The 21,064-nt window shown below is 33.6% G+C and overlaps 1 protein-coding gene across 1 annotated transcript; it reads right to left on the reverse strand.

Annotated features, from left to right (window-relative positions):
* Positions 1–4,285: 4,285 nt before the first annotated feature.
* LOC140439386 (uncharacterized) lies at positions 4,286–20,645 on the reverse strand. The gene is made up of 5 exons (XM_072529259.1): positions 20,289–20,645; positions 16,286–16,357; positions 9,047–9,265; positions 8,711–8,982; positions 4,286–4,544 (listed from the first exon to the last, which is right to left on the reverse strand). Exons 1-5 carry the CDS (start codon positions 20,535–20,537, stop codon positions 4,520–4,522), a joined length of 837 nt encoding a protein of 278 aa, XP_072385360.1. The 5' UTR covers positions 20,538–20,645; the 3' UTR covers positions 4,286–4,519.
* Positions 20,646–21,064: the final 419 nt, after the last annotated feature.

Below are 21,064 nucleotides of genomic sequence, written 5' to 3' on the forward strand. Positions count from 1 at the left end.
TAATGGAATATATATATATATATATATATATATATATATATATATATATATATATATATATATATATATATATATATATATATATATATATATATATATATATATATATATATATATATATATATATATATATATATATATATATATCGGTTTAAAACGTTCTACGTCTTCCGATACCCAGTTGCCACTCCTCCCGATTCATCCATATCCATAAGTCTTCTTCTATGTCTCTGTCTTTCATTGCTCTATTGATGCCCTCTCTCTAACTAAGGCGGGGTCTTCCTCTTTTTTTTTCTACCTTGAGGGGTTCACATTAAGACTTGTTTTGGGAGACGTTCTTCAGACATTTTCTGTACATGACCGATACCAATATCGTCTACTATTGTATGTTTTACTTTCATAATTTCTCTTACTCTGTTGTTCGTTACTCTTTCCAGTCTAGATTTTCCAGCTGAAGGTCTCCAGAAGTCCATTTCCGTTGCCTCAAGTTTTCTCTTGTATCTTTCCTTTATTTGCCATACTTCACTACTGTAGGTAATTATACTTTTAATGATTGTGTTATATATCTTGTGCTTATTATTATTAGAGATTGATTGATCCCAAAGGATACTATTGAGAAGGGAAATTGCTTTCCTTGCTTGGTTGTTTTTCTCCTCAATTGTGTCATCTACATTGCCTTCTTTTGTGATGATCATACCTAAATATTTATGTGTTGCAATGTTTGATAACTTCTCCATCTTCCAATATGAGGTTCTATTGTTTCCCGCCGATACACATATACTCGGTTTTTTGGATATTGATTTCAAGTCCCCATTTTTTATACTTTTCGATTAATTTTCGAGTCATATACTCAATATCTTCATAATCTTGTGCTATCACTAGTTGATCATCTGCAAATGACAAAGTGTATATGCTATTGTTGTTAATCGACATTCCCATATTTCTACATTTGCGCTTTCACAGTTTTAGAGCTTGTTCTAGATAAATTTTAAATAATGTCGGGGAGACAGCAGCTCTGCTTACGGCTTTTATTCATTTGGAATTCACTTGACAGATTATTTCCAACCTTTACCTTTGAGTTAGCATTAGCATACAGTTCCTTCGTCAGATTTATTAAATTCATGCTTATGTTTGTTTTCTCTAACGCTTCCCATAATTTATAATGTGGTACGGTATCATAAGCCTTTCGTAAGTCTACATACAATAAATGTACTTCTTGATTAACGGCTCTTTTCTTTTCAATAATCTATTATATTTATATCTATATTTCTCAAATATTATTGTCAGATTCCAATGTGGAAGAGACTTTTTTTCTTGATCCCGTTCTTGTATCATTGGTGCCTGGCTACTGTCATTGGTCCTCGATTGTGATAAAGTTTCTTCGTCATTTACGTTATCTCGCCTGGAAAGTTCAAATATAGCAAATGCTTGTTCCGTGGAGTCAAACGGATAGAGTGGCACGAAACCCAATTGAAACAGCCCTTGGCCAGACTTTAGAAAATATTTTTCCGAAAATTCTGTTACCCGTCGCCAGTTTTGGTCGTGGTTACAACAAAACCTCTTGGTCCCAATATTCTTCAAAAGGCGCAAGTACAGATTTGTTCACGGGCTGTAGCTCGTGGGAGTGTTGCTAGGATTACAAAAAAGTGTTATTCCATGTAAGTCAGCTGCATATACGCAATACTTGCGTCTAAGTGTGACTTAGCTCCATCGAAAATAAGTAAAACGAGTCCTTGCGGTTTGAACTTTGCAAAGGGTGTACCTACCCATGTTATAAAGGTTGATGCTGTCATTGGTCCTTTCTCTGTCATTTCAATGATAGAACCAGCTGGAAGATTATCTTGTCATTCGGGCTGCATTATTTTTCTGTTGAAGAGAATCAATGTAGGTATGATTTGGCCCAGGGCGTTTCCACATGAAACTATCATAACATTTTCACCATGTTCAGGAGCAAACAGATGTACCCTTTTTGATCCTTTTTTAGCAGACTGATTGTTATTTATGAAGAGAAAGTCGAGATCATTTCTCATCCATATTGAAGATCAAATGTGGTTTATCAAAAATGTCCAATTTAGATAGCATTTTTTTAATTAGTTAAAATAGTCGTTTACTATAAACTTATTAAGTTTGGCTGCTCTTCAAAGGTTCATGCTCAGGTTTTTAACACAATTATCCATCACTTTTACATCGAAACTTACCAGTAAATTCATGAATACCTGAAAATAATAATTTGATGTGCGCCTAGCGTGTCTGGACAAGCAACTGACACCAACATGCAACATAGCGTAATCACACTTTAAACTCGATTTGTTCCTGTGGTATCTCACATGTGCCCATTGATTATTGAGATTCTCGTTGATCTTGTTATGCTCCTGTGTTTCTTTAGAATTTGCTTCTATTATGATATATTCCCGTGTTATGTCTTTCATATTCATTTGTATTTCTGTAATTGTTGTTCTTATATTCTTTCCTTCTGTCGAAACTTTTTTTTGTCCGTACGTTATATTTCTTCTTCTACCTTTACAAACTTTGTTCATATGGTATATTCTTGAAGTTTCTATTCGGGCAAGTGATTTTTCATCCTTAGCAATAGCAATTACTTCTGTTAAAGTGGTAACATTTCTTACTATTAATATTGTTCTAATCTTATCATATTTTGTGTCATTTTTAAATACACTTATTGCGTTTTTTCATTTACTTTGGCTAATATGTGTTCCGCTTCTGTCTACATCTGTTTGTGCAATTGTTAGTTTTGCCATTAGCTCCTGTAAACTCATTTAGAATATTTCTATTGACCTATTTGCTTGTTTCGCTGAGTGGATCTAGGCTGATAATACAGGGATCGATTGTTTTATCGAGAACTTATCCTTAATATCGTTTATTAGCTCCATATTTTTATAGCATAAATATTTTTAAGTCTTAATTGTCTGCTTGCGTTTGTTTAATATTCAAGACGTATTTTCTCTTCTAAAAATTCATCGTATATTTCAGTTGCATCTAGGAACGCTTTGGACAAATCTTCGGTAGTCCCTATGTGTTGAATAAGGTTCCCTACTGTTTTCAAAACAAATTTCTCTTCTAGTGTCGTTATGTTCCACCTTAGGGTGTCGTTTCTTTGACAGAAGTAAAAAACTGGCTATAATCCTCTACATGCTAAGTACGTTTTTCAACAGGAACTTCCACACTGCCATTATCGGTTGAGTCATTTCCATCCCCAGTAAGTCTTTTTATTTGCAATTCTTCGGTGAAGGTAGTTAAATTCTCTTGGGCAAACTTAGGGTAGGTAGTTAATTCCTATGGGGTGTTAATAGTAATTTGACTTTAAAACTTCCTTAATTAAAATAAGGGCTACAAACCAAAAGAACCATTTTATGACCCTTTTTCATTGCGCGGCAAGCGTCACGTGCACAAAGTCTTGGTTATCCAATAATTAGTTTATTCGTGGAAATTGTGCAAACATAATAAAAATTGTTCCCACGACATAGTCGGTTCTCTTTAAAAGGTTTCTTTTTTCCTTCTTATTCATGTAATGATAATTTTAAAGTTTCGTAATTTATTGTAGCTAAATAGTTCGATAAAAAGTCCGATCCGACTAATCCGTCTACAGTCTACAGTATTTGTAAAACTTTTGATAGTAACTTCATGTAATTTAATTTTTTCCGGATCATGTTTACACACACAAGTTTACACCATAACGTTCCGAATGTAAGGTACTTCCTGCATTTTCATTTAATTTGATTTGTTCATTTATGTCTTCGGTTTAAATTTCCGTAAATTTAGAGAGTAGATTGCTTTGCTGTTTTAAGAATTCCAGTGTTTAGAACAATCATTGCCATAACTTCAAAATGTTTTAACAATTCATCCACCCATTTTTTTTTTTCATTATGTTTTCACATTCTATATCTGACCAATTTTTTCTTCTTTTTATTTCATTCTATCTTAGAACTTCTTCTGCCTATCTTCCAAATGCTTTCTTTTAAGTTTTTTATCATAATTTTAAATCATCAAAAACTTAATATTTTTGTACTTATGCTGCACAATGAAACAACAATTTTTTTGTTATTGCTGTAGATGTTCAACATTCAAAAATCAAGTAAAAATACTAATTTATTCAAATAGAAAGTTGAGAAAGCTTCAAACCTTGTGTAGAAAACCTGCGAAGGAACTGAAGAAGTGTATATATTTCTTGATATTCCTATTAAATTTGGATCCTCTTTTTGTTTATCACAGTCAATGACGAATGGATATTGAGTGTCCAATAGCCTCTCCGTGCCAAAAAAAAACATAATATTTGACACATTTTATTAGGAAAAAATTTAAAACATTTTTTAATAATGAATTTACAAATACATAAACAAATCTCTTACATAATCTGATAAATAAAACAATACTTTATATGCCATCCAATGTAAAAAACTTTTATTTTAATTAAAGAAAGATAATAATATAGTCAGGATATATTTATTAAAACATTATCTCTTATAACCTATAAGCATTATGCTGTGTACTTGTACTAACTCTATTCTGCATCGTGGTATTGGACCCTAAAAGGAAAAATATTTTGAATATGGAACGATTCTGAGTAAAAATGTCTTGTTATGGGTCAAAATTAATATCACCGCGTTAATTGTCAGCTTTACCAAATTTAGTGGTAACAATATTAAGTACTCTGGATTTTTTTATTTAGAAGTTTATATAAAAACAATATATAGAAATTAACGAAGTGATTTTCACGCAATGACTTCAAAGAAGCCTTTGAAATGGGATCACTGTCATACAAGTGCTGAGATTGTTTTTAGTATTAATATTCTTTCATTTGTGAACATGTGTTACCATTACCACATTTACAGTTATAATTCGGAAGCCAAACAGAAGTCAATAATTTGGTTCTTTTAAAATTCTTCTTCTAAAGGTGCATGTCTTCTTATGATGTTGGCGAGCACATTGACCCATCATATTCTATTCACTGTGCTCGAGGTAGATCACTTGGTAGACCAGTCCATTTCCTAAGATCGGCCAGCCAGGATATACTTCTGCGTCCAGGACGCAGTAATTTTCTATTCTTTACGGTGTTAATAATTTCTTTGTCTTTTCTTAGTCTCTCGAGAATAGTTGCGTTAGTTTTATGGTGTATATATGATAGATACCCTTAATATATTTCAGTAACCCCACATTTCCGATGCCTTTAACTGTTTTATGGCATCTTCTAAGATGTAACATGGAGTGCAGAAATAAGCGAAAGAATTCAAACGGGAGACGGGGTATATTGGAAATATCACCTACTACTAAAAGATGAAAACCCGAGCAAAAAAAAACAAAGACAAAAATATAAAGAGCAGCAATTAGACCGGTGATAGCATAAGGAGCGGAAGTAATGTGTCTAACGAAAAAAAAATGAAGAAAAACTAACAATTGAAAACAATTACGAGAAGAATACACGGACCAATAAAGACAGAACAAGGAAAATGTAGAAGACTGATGAACCATTAAATAAAAGGGGGGGTCAAGGAAGGAGCCTCAACGAGATCAACAGTGCTAAATCAACTACAAAGTAAATTGACGGCGTCCCCTAGAAACGTCCACTAGTAGACGACTAATCCTTCCAACACCGGACCAAACCAAATCAGATGGCAAACATCAAGCCACAACGGTTCTTCTCAGAGCCAACACTGACAGTAGCAAGCATAAATATCGATGGCATCACTACGGCCACACAAGACATCGTATCAGAATTCTGCAAGAACACGAAATGTGAGGTATTGTGCATCCAGGAAACCCACAGGGACCTAACTGCAGCGAGACCGAAAGTCTCTGGTATGAAACTGATTGCGGAGATACCACACAATAAGCATGGGAGCGCGGTATTTGTGAGAACTCAAACCATAGTCTCATCTGTGGGAACAACAAATGTACACGGTATAGAGATAATAACCACCGAGATCGGAAAATGCACAACAACCTCGGCATCTATCTATCTAATTAGCCTTCTTCGATCCATCTTTGGACATAGGCCTCCCCAATCCTTTTCCATTCATCTCTGTCTGTCGCTACAGTCATCCACCTAGAGCCCACGTGCTTCTTGATATCATCTGCCCATCTCATTTGGGGCCTTCCTTCTTCTTGTCTAACATCCCTCACTTTTGTTTTCTCTCTTATCCACTCGTTTCTCTTTTTATCCATTAGTCTTATGTGCAATATTTGTCTTTCCATTGCTCTTTGGGTTTTTATGATTTTGTCCATGTTTGCTTTTGTAAATGTCCACGTTTGGGAAACATAAATGAGAACAGGTAGTATGCATTGATTGTATACTTTGGTCTTAAGATGCTGTTGATATCTTTTGTTTTTAAGAATGTAGCTTAGTTTGGCAAATGCCGCCCATACCAGTTTAACTCGTCTTTTTATCTCTGCTGTTTCGTTTTCTTTGTTAAATTTTATAGTTTGACCCAGATATATATAATCCTGAACTTGTTCTATTTCATCTTGTCCGATCCTCATTGTGATGTCTTCATCTGTATTTGTTATGATTTTGGTCTTGCTGTAATTCATATTAAGGCCTATCTTTCCAGATTCTACGTCCAGTTCCTTCATAATTTCAAATAATTCTTCTTTTTTATCGGTTATCAATGCGATGTCGTCAGCGTACCTTAGATGGTTTAAGCGTGGTCCACAAATTTTTATACCTTTTTCTTCCCATTCTAATCTTTTAAAAATATCTTCCAGAGCCTGATTAAAAAGTTTTGGTGATATTGTGTCACCCTGTCTCACGCCTCTATTTATTTGTATTGATTTTGCTTAATATCGATAATTTCTCACCTCTACTACTTTCATCTCTTTTTTATTTCACAACGTATTATGTTTTCTATCTTTTGCGTTATTTTGCCGGTTCTTAAGGCACTCATCCCTGTATATATTGGCTATTAGTTCCGTATATCTGCGGTGAATTCTGCTGTTAATCAAAGAACTTTTCACTGCCCAATGTTCGACACTGTCGAAAGCCTTTTCGAAATCTATGAACACTATATATAGAGGAATGTGGTATTCATTTGCTCGTTCTATAAGTATTTTCATACTTAGTAAATGGTCACTTGTGCTGAATCCCTTTCTAAAACCAGCTTGTTCTTTCGACTGGTATCCGTCGAATTTTGTCGTCAATCTATTGGTTAAAATTTTTGTTAGGAGTTTATACATTACATTGAGGAGTGTTATATGACGGTAGTTTTTTATATATGCTTTATCCCCTTTCTTGTGTAGGATAATGGTTACGGAATCCTTCCAGTTGTTTGGGATTCTTTTTTCTTTTAATATCTTGCTAAAAAGGGAATGTAGGGTATTGTCATCGAATGCAACTGTCATCGAACTAGTACGCATTTCGATGCGCATCGCCCCGCCTTGAATTTTCCCATTGGCTCTTGACCTGGAAATCCCTATTTATCGCTCGAACAGCGCATATAAATATTGGCGATTTTCAGGTCAGCCAGGTCATTATCAGGATTACCAGGACCCCTCACGGGCTCTCCGAGAGCTTATTGCTCTCGGAGCTCTGCTTCCTGCATTTATTTTCCATACTCTGTGGCTGAGAATTGTTTCAACTTAACTTGGTGTTTTTATTTCGACGAAGAAATTGTCATGTAAGAAATATCTTGCCTTTTTCAAGGCAAGACACCGAAGATAAATATTTTCCAAGTCCATAACCCGAAAATGGACTTAAGTAGAGGAGCTCTCGACGTTTACTCCGAAGCCCTCTACAGAGCACCCGGGGATATCAGAAGGTGGTTAGACCCTTAATTGTTCCCCCGAGGTAACAGTATTAATTAACAACTTTTCCACCATATTTCAGCATCTCTTAATCATCTATTAATAACTGGGTATGTGAAAGAACTTCCAAAAATCCTAATAAAACTATTTATTTTATTTTAAAACCAACTATCCTAAATGGAAAATAAATTGAAAAATGAAAATTTAAAGTCATAATAAAAATATTCATATTCAAATTATTATGATTTAAAACAATTGTGTCTCCAAACGGGAGGATATTCAGTATGCAATTAAACAATAACTCTTCTCACTGCATAAACACGGTATAAATTAACCTCGACATTTTTCGGTCGCAATTACCAATTTTCTATCTAATAGTAAGCTCAGTGATTTCCAAAATCTAAAAAACGACAGAAAATCGTACTGTGTGGCATTTTTTTATTTTGACATTTTCATCCAGCTTCGCTTTTCTGCGTTTTCTTTATTATTGAAATCACTCCACGCACTCAACATTGAATTGTATTTTATTGAAGTGTACTTATGTATAAATTTTATATCAATTTTCGTTTCAATTTCATATCATTTCATCAATTTTATATCAATCATCGTTTCTGTACAACCTTATAGATACAACAGACATACTGAGTCATGTCATAATATTGTGCTAATAAACTGCATTAAACCAGTAAGTTGTGTTGGTGTTTTATCAACAATCGAAAACTTAAGGTGTTAACCTTGAATATGTAGTTATGGAACAATATAAAAATCGATAATTCATCAAAATAAAGTGATTATAAAACCACAATTATTGTTTGTTTTATTGCATGTGTAAATATTATTGTATTAGCTGATGACGAGAACAAAGGAAAATTATACAAGTATAAAAAGCTTGTTTCTTAAATAATGTCAACGTTTTGACACTTTTGTCATTAATATATTAAAGGAATTTGTATACCTTTCTTTCCCGCTCATTCTCCTACTAAGGCGGCGAGATGAGTCTGGTGTGTTATAAGTTAAACGATGCACACGTTTTCTATTTACTCTAAGTTCGCGGTCATCAAGACTTTTAGCTTTTTCGACCTTTTTCATAAATTTCTCAATTAAATCTTTACAATTCATATTCTCTTCTGGTTCCCAAGAATTGTCTTTTGGTAAAAATCCCTTCCAGGATACAAGAAACTCTCTTTTGCCATTTCTGGTATGGTGCACTTCCAAAATTCGATTAACCTAGAATTAGATCGGAATTAATACCATTGACAATATAAATAGAAATAACTAAAAATTAATATACTTCAAAGTCTTCATTCTCGTCCCACTCTTCACCATCTTTTTTGACTTTATCTTTTGCAACTTTAGTCTTTTTCTTGGCATCCTTAAATGCTTTTATGGCGTCTGGACAATTTAAAGTGTCTTCAGGTTCCCATGTATCATCATCTTGGCCATAGCCTTTCCAGCGAATCAGATAATGGCGAACACCAGCGATCATTTTATCGTCGAGAACTTTCTCCACCTAAAAAATCAAATGTTGAAAAATAAACTGTAAAGATTGCGATTGTATACATTAAACAAAGCAATAAAAATAGCGTAAAGAATTAAATATAGTACAGGACTGCAAAACCTCGTATTTGTACTTTCCATTAAAATTTACTACTTTTAAATCCGCATAAAGTCTTGCAAAACATTGCATCGTTCTTAATCTCGTATTGCAACTATTGCAACAGTCGGGTACATAACCTCCTATTTGACACTGGGAGACACATGTCTCCGTTCGGCTCGCGGAGATAAGAATACGGCCGAGGCGAGAAGGCCCTGCCTGTCGTAAGAGGCGACTAATGGGTAGGAATCGAGAGGTGGAGAGCCGTCGCTTGAGGTGTCGGGTTTGTAGAACCGCACACGGACGCTTAGGAGTCACGGTCACCGGTCTACACTCCTAGTATCCGAGACGAGACTCTCGGAGACCACACTACTCTCATTCCAAGAGAACCAGGCGAGGTTGAACGAGCTGAGCCCGTACACACCCTTTTTTGGCCTTACACCACCAATCGTGGTGTCGGTGTCCCGGCACGTACCCGCCAGGAGATTTAAGAGTGGTAGAGGAGAGATCCTCGGCGGTGACCTGTCTACGTGCGAGGTGGAAATTCCTCTGCCTGCGAAACCTGTCCGCCTGTGGGAGGGGATAACGGATAGGTGAGGTAATCGCAACACAGGTACTACGGGGGAGGTGGAGCCCCACGACACGTGCCTTGTGTACGTGACGTGCCACCTTCATTTGGTGTCGGACTCGTAGGGGCAGTGGAGGCGTTAACGGTCGTATGCCGAAAGGCCAGATAGACCGGGGTCCTGCCAAATTTTATATTGGAGGGCACAAAGCTAAGCAATGGGAGACACATGTTTAGCTAAGATTTTTAGATATTATGCAAAAACTGCCTTTCCACTACCGTCTGTCATCCTTATAGAGCCTCTACCTAGAACCAGTATTGCCAAGTAAACAGTATCTTTATCGAGGGTATAATAATGTAATTAGGAACCATTTTCTGAAAAAAATACTACAGAATCAGTTGAAGCAAAAGAACATAAAGCTGTATAGACCTAGAAAAGGCCAGTGTGATATTTGCGTTGGTCACACAATTGGAAATATTGGGAACATCACCAACAGCAAAAATATATGGCCCGTCGTGTGTGTCGGGACTTTTCCAGGTGAGAGCTGGACTTGACAGCCTAAATCTCATCAGAAAGGGATTGGACTAATCAGTGGTCCACACCAAACACGACGCGTCTCAATGGCTGATAGGGTGAGCGATTTCAGCGGGAGAAGATAGTACGCTCTGGGAGTTTGAGAGATTGTCTCCCCCGCCACCCAATCCGGTTGTACGACCACCGCTTGCGGAAATATAATTAGAAGACTCTCTGGCCTTCGCTGTCACATCTCATGGAGGCTCTCTGGAATTATATAGTGTCCAGAATTCTCTGGAATTATATAGTGTCCTTAATATGGGTGCCGGACCATGAAGGGGTGCACGGGAATGACATCAGATCTGTTGGCAAAACAAGGCTCAAGAGAAGCCTTTGTAGGCCCAAAACCATTCTGTGGCATCACTAAAGATGCCACAAAAAACGAGGTTGAGAAGTGGCTGATAAGGAATCATCAAAAGAAATGGAGAGCCACGTAAGGGCAAATCCAGACTAAGAAAATAATCAAGAATATTGACATTGTTTAAAATAGAATAATTGTCACCACTAGATGTCGCCACTCTGTCTGTTTCGACAGATTTTAATATACAAATGTTTGTTTGATCTACGTTATACTAGATGCTGATATGTGAAAATGTTATAGACTAAAGTGAACGTCCATTTTTGTTCTCCTGAATTAAATTAACCAGCGTCGCAATATTTCACTGACATAGTAGCAGCAGGTTCAGTTAGGTGCAGCACAATGTTAAATCCTATAAAAGAATAAAATATTGTGCATCGATTAACAATCTGTTAAAAACCTAAATTAAATATTAAACATAAATCATATATTTTTTGTAACCTTTTTGTAAAAGTAGTGTTATTACTATTAAGGAAATCATAATGTCGTGTATAGAAATAGTACTTAACTATACTGTGATTTTATATCTAAATTAATAAGTTTAATAAAGTTTTTATTTGATTTGAAAGTATATTAAAAAGCTCTGACCCAAGGTAAGTAAAACATTTTAATCTTATGTTTTTAAAAACATAAGAAAAACATTTGTATGAAAAAAAAACTAAATTAGTTTTTTATAAATGAATTTTATCGGATAATACAATTTAAATAAAAATTTTACTTATGAAAGAAAAGTGATTCATGTATTAATTTTAATTAGTAAGACCATGAATCACTTGAATTAGTCATTCGAAATAGTGTTATTATTTTTATCAAGGAATTGATATGGTAAAAATGGAAATAGTACTTAATCATACTCTGATTTTATATCTAAATAAGTTTAAAAAATTTAATTTTTTTATTTTATTTGGAAGTATATTTATACATTTTTAAATTCTTCGTATTGAAATCACCCCGTATATGTTAAGACACCGAAGAATATTTTCCATGTATTTCTGTTTCCTATCGTACAAGTTACAACACTGAAATATTAGTTCAATCCTTTTTGCGTCGACGAGTTGATAATAAACACATTTTTAAAGTTTGTTTATATATGACAGATGCATATTTTTTCGGTACTCTTTGATCGTTAAGCTGCCTAATATTGCGCGTTAAATAAATATTCCCGTTTATATGTTTTGTTTATACGAAGTTGGGCGAATGAATAATGAATTTTAAAGAGAATTAAATCACTCTCCGTAAAGCCGCTATCAAGAGCAGTTGGTTCCGTTGTAGTCCGAATTTAGCTTCAAATTCGTATTGAATTTTCGTTTTTCGCGTTTTTTTTTCATGGGAAAATGTGTAGCAGTGTAAAATTTTATGTGCAGTTAATAAGGTTTGAAAGATTGGTCATTGAGAAGAGACGCGGTGTGTTTAGTCAGAAAAAACGGCAAATTTGTTGAAAAAAAAGTGATTTATACTCAATGTAATGTCAGTTCAGATAAGAGTAATCACTGTTTTTGTTTTATGTCGTCTCTCACCTAAGAGATTTGTATCTAAGAGATTTGCGGCGTTTCCAACAAATTTGAAAAATACCCACATGGTTCCAGTTTTTTAAAGAAGCAGATTTTCGAAGTTTGTATCCAGTGCCAACTTTCAGCCTCAATTTGTTTGTCCTAAGAAGCCGTTTCAGAATATTTTTCGCAGTTTGGAGATGAATTTGTTCGTGTGGCAGAGAGTGTAAGTCCAGTTCCTAACCCCAGAAATTTTAGTGAAATCCAGGTAACTTTTGTGTTTGATTTTTAAAGGAAAATAAACATTTTCTAACAATAATTGCTTTCATAACAATTTAAGAAATTGTAATAATTAAAATTGTAGATCTTAGGGCATGGCTTAGCTCTCATATTAATTGTTCTCTTTTAAAATTTAGTGTTGACATCTGACAGCTAGCTTTATGTTTTTGACATTTGGTAAATACCTAATCATAACAGATCCCTTTTTGCTTTGTTTTTTTTTAGAAAAAGGTTAACCTCTATGCATAATTTCATTTAAAAAGCTATTTTTCATTTCTAATTTTTTACGTTACAAATTGTGGCGAATTAACAACTGTAAGTTTTTTAGTATCTCCAACTTCAAGAGTTTGTAAACTGATAGAACATAGTAAGATTGTTTTTGATATTTTGTATTTTATTGTTATTATCTATATTTGTAACTGTTTGTGGTGAGATAGCAATAAATATTAAATTTTTTTCTTTAACCATTTTGTTTATTTCTCTTAACTAACTCTCTAACCCTTTTTTGTGTTTTTAGGAAGGAAGAACCTTTTCTTTCATCCAGCAGGAAGATTATTCAAAGCGGCGTCCGTTTTAAATAGCTTGAGAACCTCCTTGTATTGTGTTTTGTTCCAGGAGATTCATGTAAGTACCCCTTACATTGTTTAATTTTTGTAGTTACCCCAATCCAACCCCCTTGCCATTCACTTATCCACGACCCAGCTCTCAAATAAACCCTAAGTAGCCGTTCGCCAAAGTTTCGGTTTATTTTGCTTGTCCTATCTCTAGCCCCGTAATTTCTGTCCCCAATTTTCAACTCGCCACAGTAATACCCTATGTGGTAGGCAAAATAATCGTTACAATATTAAAAAACATTCTCATTTATGTAAACAGACAGACAACAATGGTGTGTGTATGTAAAATAAATAAATACATAAATAAAATAATACTATTTATTGAAGTTTTTTCCTTCATCCTTTTTACCCAACGCATAGATTTGTCCCCGATATGTGTTGCCTTTTGTTTTTGCATATGAATCTGTTTATTTCTTTAAAAAATATTCTCAAAAAACCATACCCACAAATTATCTACATTTTCAAACGCCATTGTAAACGCCAAAATATACTCGAGTAGAACTCTCCATACAATTAAATTTCTGTTAATAGTTTTTGAAATGTATTGCTAGAGGCGGCCACCTCACGGCAGATTAAAAGTTAAAGAATTCTCTGGTAAAGCTTGTATGTCTAACTATTATTTTTAAACAATGATATTGATAAAAAAACACTCGGACAATTTGATATAAACCTTAATAAACGACGGAATTAATGATATAAGGCAGGAATTCACTGGTCAAGTGAGGACTAAACCAGAAGAGATCCTAAAACTAACAATAAAGAAACTGTTGGCCTTCGTTGAGACCACAGGCCTTATTAGAGTTAAATGGAAAAAAACAAAGCACGGTACAAAGGTCTTACGAACAAGATCAATATGACTGAAATCGTGGGTAGCTATATCGCAATAGGAGTGAAAATCTTTACAGAGCAAGCAAAGTAGTGGATAACCGAAATAAACCAGAAATCAACAAAAAACTTCTCCGAAAGTGAAAATTTTGATGACCGGAAGAGATTTTTTAGACGTATTTTTGCAGGATGATCACGAATCCGTCGTCAACATAAGTTTATATATCGTCGTTTGAAGTAATACCGTTTTTATTCATTTTCTTAAAACAGTTTGACAGTTTTTTCAATCTAAGACTGAACAGACGATCAGACGGACAGACAATCTGTGGGATTGAAATTTTATTTTCGTATTATAATTTCGACCTAACACACTGACGACTGCGTATATCAAAATAAAAACTGCGTGTTATCAAATGATTTATTGAAACATAAGAACATGATGATATAATTGAAAACCAGAGACATTTATTGGCCCACTAATTATATAGTCCAGGCGGTATCTGTTATAAAACATCCTCATTTGGGTAAATCGTATATGATCCTATTTTTTGTGTAAGTGCTTCAAAATATTATTTCGTATGTCGCTAATACAAGGTTTCTTGTAGTTTTTCCTTCATTTTGAATTTTCTCTTGTCCCCCTTTTTGGAGGGACACACAAAACAACCACTTTGTGCATCACATAATGTAGCTACCCCCTAGATACAAGCTACCATAGCTGATACTATAATGGAAACCAACATCTCAATGAGAAGCCAACCCTCAATGAAAATCCATTCAGCCCTATCCATAAGTGACAAAAATATATTAACAACTGCCATAGGTATTATTTTCACATTTTTATTTATTGTTGTACAGCTTTATGCAAGATTTGCTTTTTATTAATATTAAAATTAATTTCTTTATATGTATATAATAAATATGATTGGTTAATATCTTTTATTTGTCGTAGCTACACCTGGGACAGAGCTAGCCTTATTTATTGTCATCTTAAGTGTCTTTTTATAGTTACACGACTGAAGCATCATTTTATTATTGAACAATTAGCACTAAATTATATAGGTAGTAACTCCATTATTATATATTGGTTATCAGATTTGTTACAATCTCTTAAAAGTCCAATAAGGTAGCCTTTTCCACTTAGCATTGTCAGAGGTTGCAATGCTTACAAGTTTATTAAGGGCACATCAAAAGTTTTAATTATGGAATCCATTTTTAATACCGAAATCGTGGGTTGACTCTCAAAGTGTTAATAAATCTAATAATTATTTTTTAACAATGAAGTGAAACAAAACGTACAAAAACTGCCAATTGCGGAAGATCTGTGATATCTGCCTATTCGCCATGGGCTAAGTTGAATGTAATGCAATGCAAAACTTCCAAGACATGTATTAATTGCAGTTGCGTCGTTCGGTTGTGTAGCTCGAGATGCATTATGCAATGCTACATTATTTGGATCTTTAAGTACATCTTTCAATTTGTTTTAATAAACGCTTCTCCATACAGACGTTGCGCAAGAGCAATATTTCAGGCAATAACAAAACTGGCTTCAGCCACGGTATAAACTTGATTGCTAAAAGTAGTCAAAATTAACTGTAGTTTAGTTAAATTTGATTTTAAAGAAGCAAGTTTATCTGATTTTCATTTGTAATTTGGTGGATACTGATTAGAAAACTGACTATTATTGGTTTCATAATGTTGTAAATTATCATGTTTGACCGTATAATTACAAACACACATTGCTTTTTCCTAATCCGACAGGAAGTTAAAAGAAAGAATTGTTGAATTTATGAGAAAACAGTAATAACTGACAGGGCCAGTTTGGCCCTTCAAACTTCTATGGTGGGTTTGTTAGAAAAACCATTTAATAAATTTAGTAAACAATATTTTTTGTGTTAAATAAGGCTTTGTGTCAAAATATTAAAAGTCATAAAATATGAAATTATTATTGCTTTAAATAAAAAACTACAATAACTTCAAATCGCAACAGGGGCCAAATTGGCCCCTCCGACTTAAAGTACTAATCTTCATTCAAAACTAAGATAAACTCGAGTTCACTCTCATGGGTGGAAATTAATTTCTAACCAATAACAAGCCTCAATGTCACGACACACCCATCAATGGGTGTGAACTCGAGCTTATCTTGGTTTTGAATGAATAATAGTAAACTATTTTTATACAGACAGACAATCAAGATTCAGGTCAAGATATTTTTAATAAAAATCAGTAAATACCTCGTACTGGGTCTCGTCATCACCTTCACCATCTTCTTCCTCATCAGATACTGCCTTCGACTTTTTGGTTTTCTGGAAAAATAATTTGAGACATTTAAAATTGACAAAATAAAAAAAGAAACATTTAGGCAGATTGCATAGTATTTGCCTGAATTAAATATAAACTAAAGTCTAGCAATTATTAAAATTCAATCATTTTTCGTTTCTAAATATTTTTTACAAAATCGTATTTTTTTATATAGAAATAAGTAAACATATTTGTATAAGTAACCATATATAATATTTTATAGTGTGATAATAATCAATTTTATCAAATGTAGGATGAGTAGGATATACTCTCTAGGGTGTATAATTTGTTAAATTGCTTCATGTGTAGAGCTTCAATAAGTTAAAATACAAATAGTGAGCTTCAACACCATTGTCAGTTGTTATGTCATTGATGGATGGACTCTTGGATTCAGGTAGAATATTAAACCAATCAAGAAATAAACCTTGTTTTGTCACAATTGTACAGACGGGTTTGACAGTTGAAATGTGTAGTATGAGATATTACAAGTAGACTCTCATCTGGGATTCATCAATTTTTTTAGTGGAAATATTATCTGGACCAGCCTTAGAAATTAGCTAATTTTTCCAAATTTATCATACACAAATTAAATTTCACAAAAACTATTGAACCGATCTGGCCCATCTTTTGCACACAATTCAAACACAATAAGACTCTCAAGTTCAGGTACATTTAAACAAATTTGAATAAATAATAAAAAAGTTATTAGAAATATTTAAACACAGCGATTTTGTTGTTCATTTTGCAATAACTTTTTTGTTTATTATCTGATTTTAATTTAGCATACCTATCTCATTTTGTGTATATTTTTTTCTGAAAAAGTTGACGTCTGTTGACGTTTTTAAGTTATGAGTAAAATAATGAGTTTGGCATTTTGATAGTATATTTAAAAAGATCTCCACTAAAAAATTGATGAATCCCTAGATGAGTCTTTTTGTAATATCTCATGCTACACACTTTAACTGTCAAACACATCTATACAGTTGTGTCAAGTAAAAAACTTTATACAGACAATTTTTATACAAGGGTCCACTGAGTTCACCAGCTTTTAGATAGATTTTAGACATTTGGTGGGCATGCTTAGATTCAACAGAAAATTAAACCCTAAAGATGTAAAATCAAATTTAAAAAGAAATGAAGTTATTGCACAAGAAAATAACACAGGAGTACTTAGTTGTCCTAAATAGGAAATATAAAAGATCTTTTATAAAGAGATGTCTTGATGCCTAGCACAGTACACACAAATAACAAAGGGGAGGATCAGAGTAAAAATAACAAGCTGGTAGAAAAGCTGCAAGCAGTAACTGATTACAATAACTATAAAGCATTTATTGATATTTCAGGTCAGCTGAAATATTCCAATGCATTACAAAAAGGTGTTAAATGGTACTGTAAGCTTCTCACTGGCTCAGCAATGACAAATGCATTTATTTTGTATAAAGCTATAAGTAAAAATAACATACAAATTACTGCCTTTAGAGAAGAGGTAAGTTTAAAACTATTTCAAACAGATATCCCTCAAGACTGGTAAGAAGTGTTAAAAACTTGTTGCCTGAAAAAAAATGGAATCAGCAAGACAAATGTGTACAGTTTGCTATGAAAATATGAAAAGAGAACATGGAGGAGAATATGCCATTAAGAAAACTAAGCAGACTTTGTATAAGTGTGATAATTGTGAGTTTTTTATGTCAAGTGCTTTTAAGTAAAACACACATCTATAAAAATTTAATGTGTAAAAAACTGTATATGGTTTATAACTTACATACATTCTAAAAAATTCACTTTAATTAGATTTTTGTAAAAAGTCATGATATACTAGAAATTAGCTGCCTAATTTTCAGCTATTACGATATTCATTTTCATTTCAAACAGCAGGCTAATTTCAGTAATCTGACTACAGGGCCATGTACAAATCATATGTGTATCAATAATGTATAATCTGTGAAGTAAATTCGTGTTACAGAGCATACAATCTCAAGTCTGTGGAATTATATTTAACTCACATAACGCCTTGTCCAAACAGGGTGTGAGTTACATAAAACTCACATGGAGTTTAATGTGTTAAAATAAATATATTTGATTCACCATTTATTAAAAATACATAGAGAGAGTTTAAGTGACCTAAACCACTAAGCAACCAACCAGCAACCTAATTAAAAGAATAGTAGAAAAGAACATCCAACTCCCTGTTAATATCCTCTTTCTAGTGTCACTAAATGAAAAAAAAAACATAATTACCTTTGCCATCAATTTAATATGAAGTAAATAATTAATTACAATTCCTAACTACTAAATTTATCCATGTTTTCTATCTTGGGTCATACCAATATTTATCCCCTTCACAAACATATCTTTTCTCCTACTGGGACAGTAGTTAGACAATAACTGACCTTCACCTATTTGTTTGAAGAATACTACTCTTGGTAATATTTCATAATATTTCAGTGTTTAATGCACCCTAAACATCTTAATATCTAGTTTGGGATGACTTCTAGACGCATTCATTTTTTATTGTTCTCTTTTCTTTGCTTGAATTGCTTCAATTCTATCATTCTAACTCTACTGCAATGATCTCAGCTTATTTCCTAATTATACTGTAATACCGATACTACTCTTCAGTCCATTTCATTTCTGTAATATTATGTTTTAGAACCATTTTGTTAAGGACCTGGCTTTGGATATCTGCTTTTGCAAGAAATATCTTGGGTATTCCTATTATCTGATGCAAAATTAATTAGAATACAGTAAGAACTCAGCATGCAAATATGTTCAACACAAAGGCGCACCTGGGAGGAGGGGGTTTTGGGTTAAACCCAGGGCACTATTCAGTGGAGAGTGGAGAATGAACACTGTGACTGTGAGAAGGATGATCGTGAAGATGACGGAAAGTAATCTGAACAGTAATTAAGAAGAAACAAGAAGAGAAACACCAACGGGGCCAACGACAGAGATAAGATCTAGATAAAAGAAGGGAGTGTTCCAAAAATGTCTTCAGCCTTACAGCGGCCATCCCACTTTCGGAGTACAGTATGTGTGACAGTCAACTGCACACAAGTAGGAGAGGGTGGTTTTAGTTGGTAGACAGGATAACAGATACTTGAATATTTGGCACTGCTATCTTTAGTACTTATATTAAACTAAAACCCAAATTTTTAAGGGTTCAAAATGGAGGTAGCATAAAAAAAATTTCAGTGACAAACCAAACCACCCTAAAGAAAAATTCTAGGTGCGCCACTGGTTCAACATATCTGTTGTCTTTGAACACAGGTACTGTGCTACTTCTCTATTAATCTGGCATTTATCCTACTTCAATAATTCAATTAAATATTTTTTTAAGCCCTTCTCTCTATTCTGATTGCTGAATATAGGCCTCTCCTAATTCTCGCCATTCATCTCTAGTTATTTGTATTAAATATATTAAATACAATTAAATATACATGTTTCTATTTCTCCTAACACAGCCTATATTCTCTCCAGGTATACCATCTGGTACAATTTTTACCTTCCTTCATTTTTTCAGTTGCTATTTTGGCCACAATTGCTGTTACTGTGTCTGCTAGTTCTGCTGTTTGTTCTGTTTAAACTCTTTCTTAATAAGCTATGGAAATATTTCTTTTATGGCCACATATGTGGACAATTAATGGTAATATTTTCAGAAAAATAGTAAACAACCATTATTCGGCAGAGCTTCCATTTTGCACAGGGACATAATTTTTTTAATGAGGATACATTTTTTCTAGAGTATATAATTAGCTAAAAATATGCTCATTAGTATTTAAATGCTGCTTAAATAAATACCAAAATAAGTACAGAGGAGCATGACAAGGTATAGAAAGCTTGACCTACAGACTAACTACACTATTAGAATTCATTGTTTAAGGAAGTAAACAATATGTCAACAATCACTAGTTAGTATTTTGCTCTATAGTTACTTACTTCTTTCGGTTTCTTTACTTCTTCAACATCTTCAAGAGGGTCAGCTTCTTCCACTGGTTCGTCAACTGTTTTTTTGCCAGGTGACGACGCATTCTTTCGATTTGATTTAGATTTTCTCTTCTTATCTTTTGGTGGCTCATCGCTTTCCTGCTCTACATCTGAAGCACCGCCGTTTTTTTCTACAGAATCTTCTACTCCGTTAGAGTCATCTTCCGCTTTTTGTGCCTTTTTAACTCCTCTCCGTTTCATTTTGCGTGTTGTGCGACGAAATTTGTATTCAGTTTATTACTGACTAATCAACAAATCAACATCAACAAATATATCACCTACTCTTAAAATGGATGATTTACAGAAATTAGCCAACCCTAAAATGTAAAAGTCCCTGCTAACAAAGACTTGTTCGTTGTAATTATAACCACTCATACTCACTCAATACTCAATGCTAGGAAATTTTCTATGCCCATCAGAAAAGAAGAATAAGAGATTGGCAGTCCAATGTCCAATGTAACGGACCTGTGACTCCAAAAAACTAATTTTATGGCGGTTAGGCAAACTTCTGCTTATAATTAAAAATTAAAAATTGATATGAATTATATTATAATATTCTTTATTATTATACAAAGAAAGATTGATTATGAATGGAAGTTGAGGAACTACGAATAGGTATCATCGGTGTTTTAACTGTGGGCTACCTATAAATAATAAAAACAACAATCATATTCGATTTATACCTTTAAGAATATGAAACCACTTCAAGCTTAAAATATGTGTGTAAC

This window comes from Diabrotica undecimpunctata, chromosome 4, assembly GCF_040954645.1.
Source record: "Diabrotica undecimpunctata isolate CICGRU chromosome 4, icDiaUnde3, whole genome shotgun sequence".
Taxonomy (NCBI): Eukaryota; Metazoa; Arthropoda; class Insecta; order Coleoptera; family Chrysomelidae; genus Diabrotica; species Diabrotica undecimpunctata.

What these genes read in the sequence shown, in the direction of transcription:
- LOC140439386 (XM_072529259.1), bottom strand. Translation starts at nt 20,537, where the DNA reads ATGAAACGGAGAGGAGTTAAAAAGGCACAAAAAGCGGAAGATGACTCT. An exon ending in AAGTAAAGAAACCGAAAGAA is followed by an intron (nt 16,358 to 20,288) that starts GTAAGTAACTAT and finishes TTATTTTTCCAG; the next exon opens with AAAACCAAAAAGTCGAAGGC. An exon ending in ATGACGAGACCCAGTACGAG is followed by an intron (nt 9,266 to 16,285) that starts GTATTTACTGAT and finishes TTGATTTTTTAG; the next exon opens with GTGGAGAAAGTTCTCGACGA.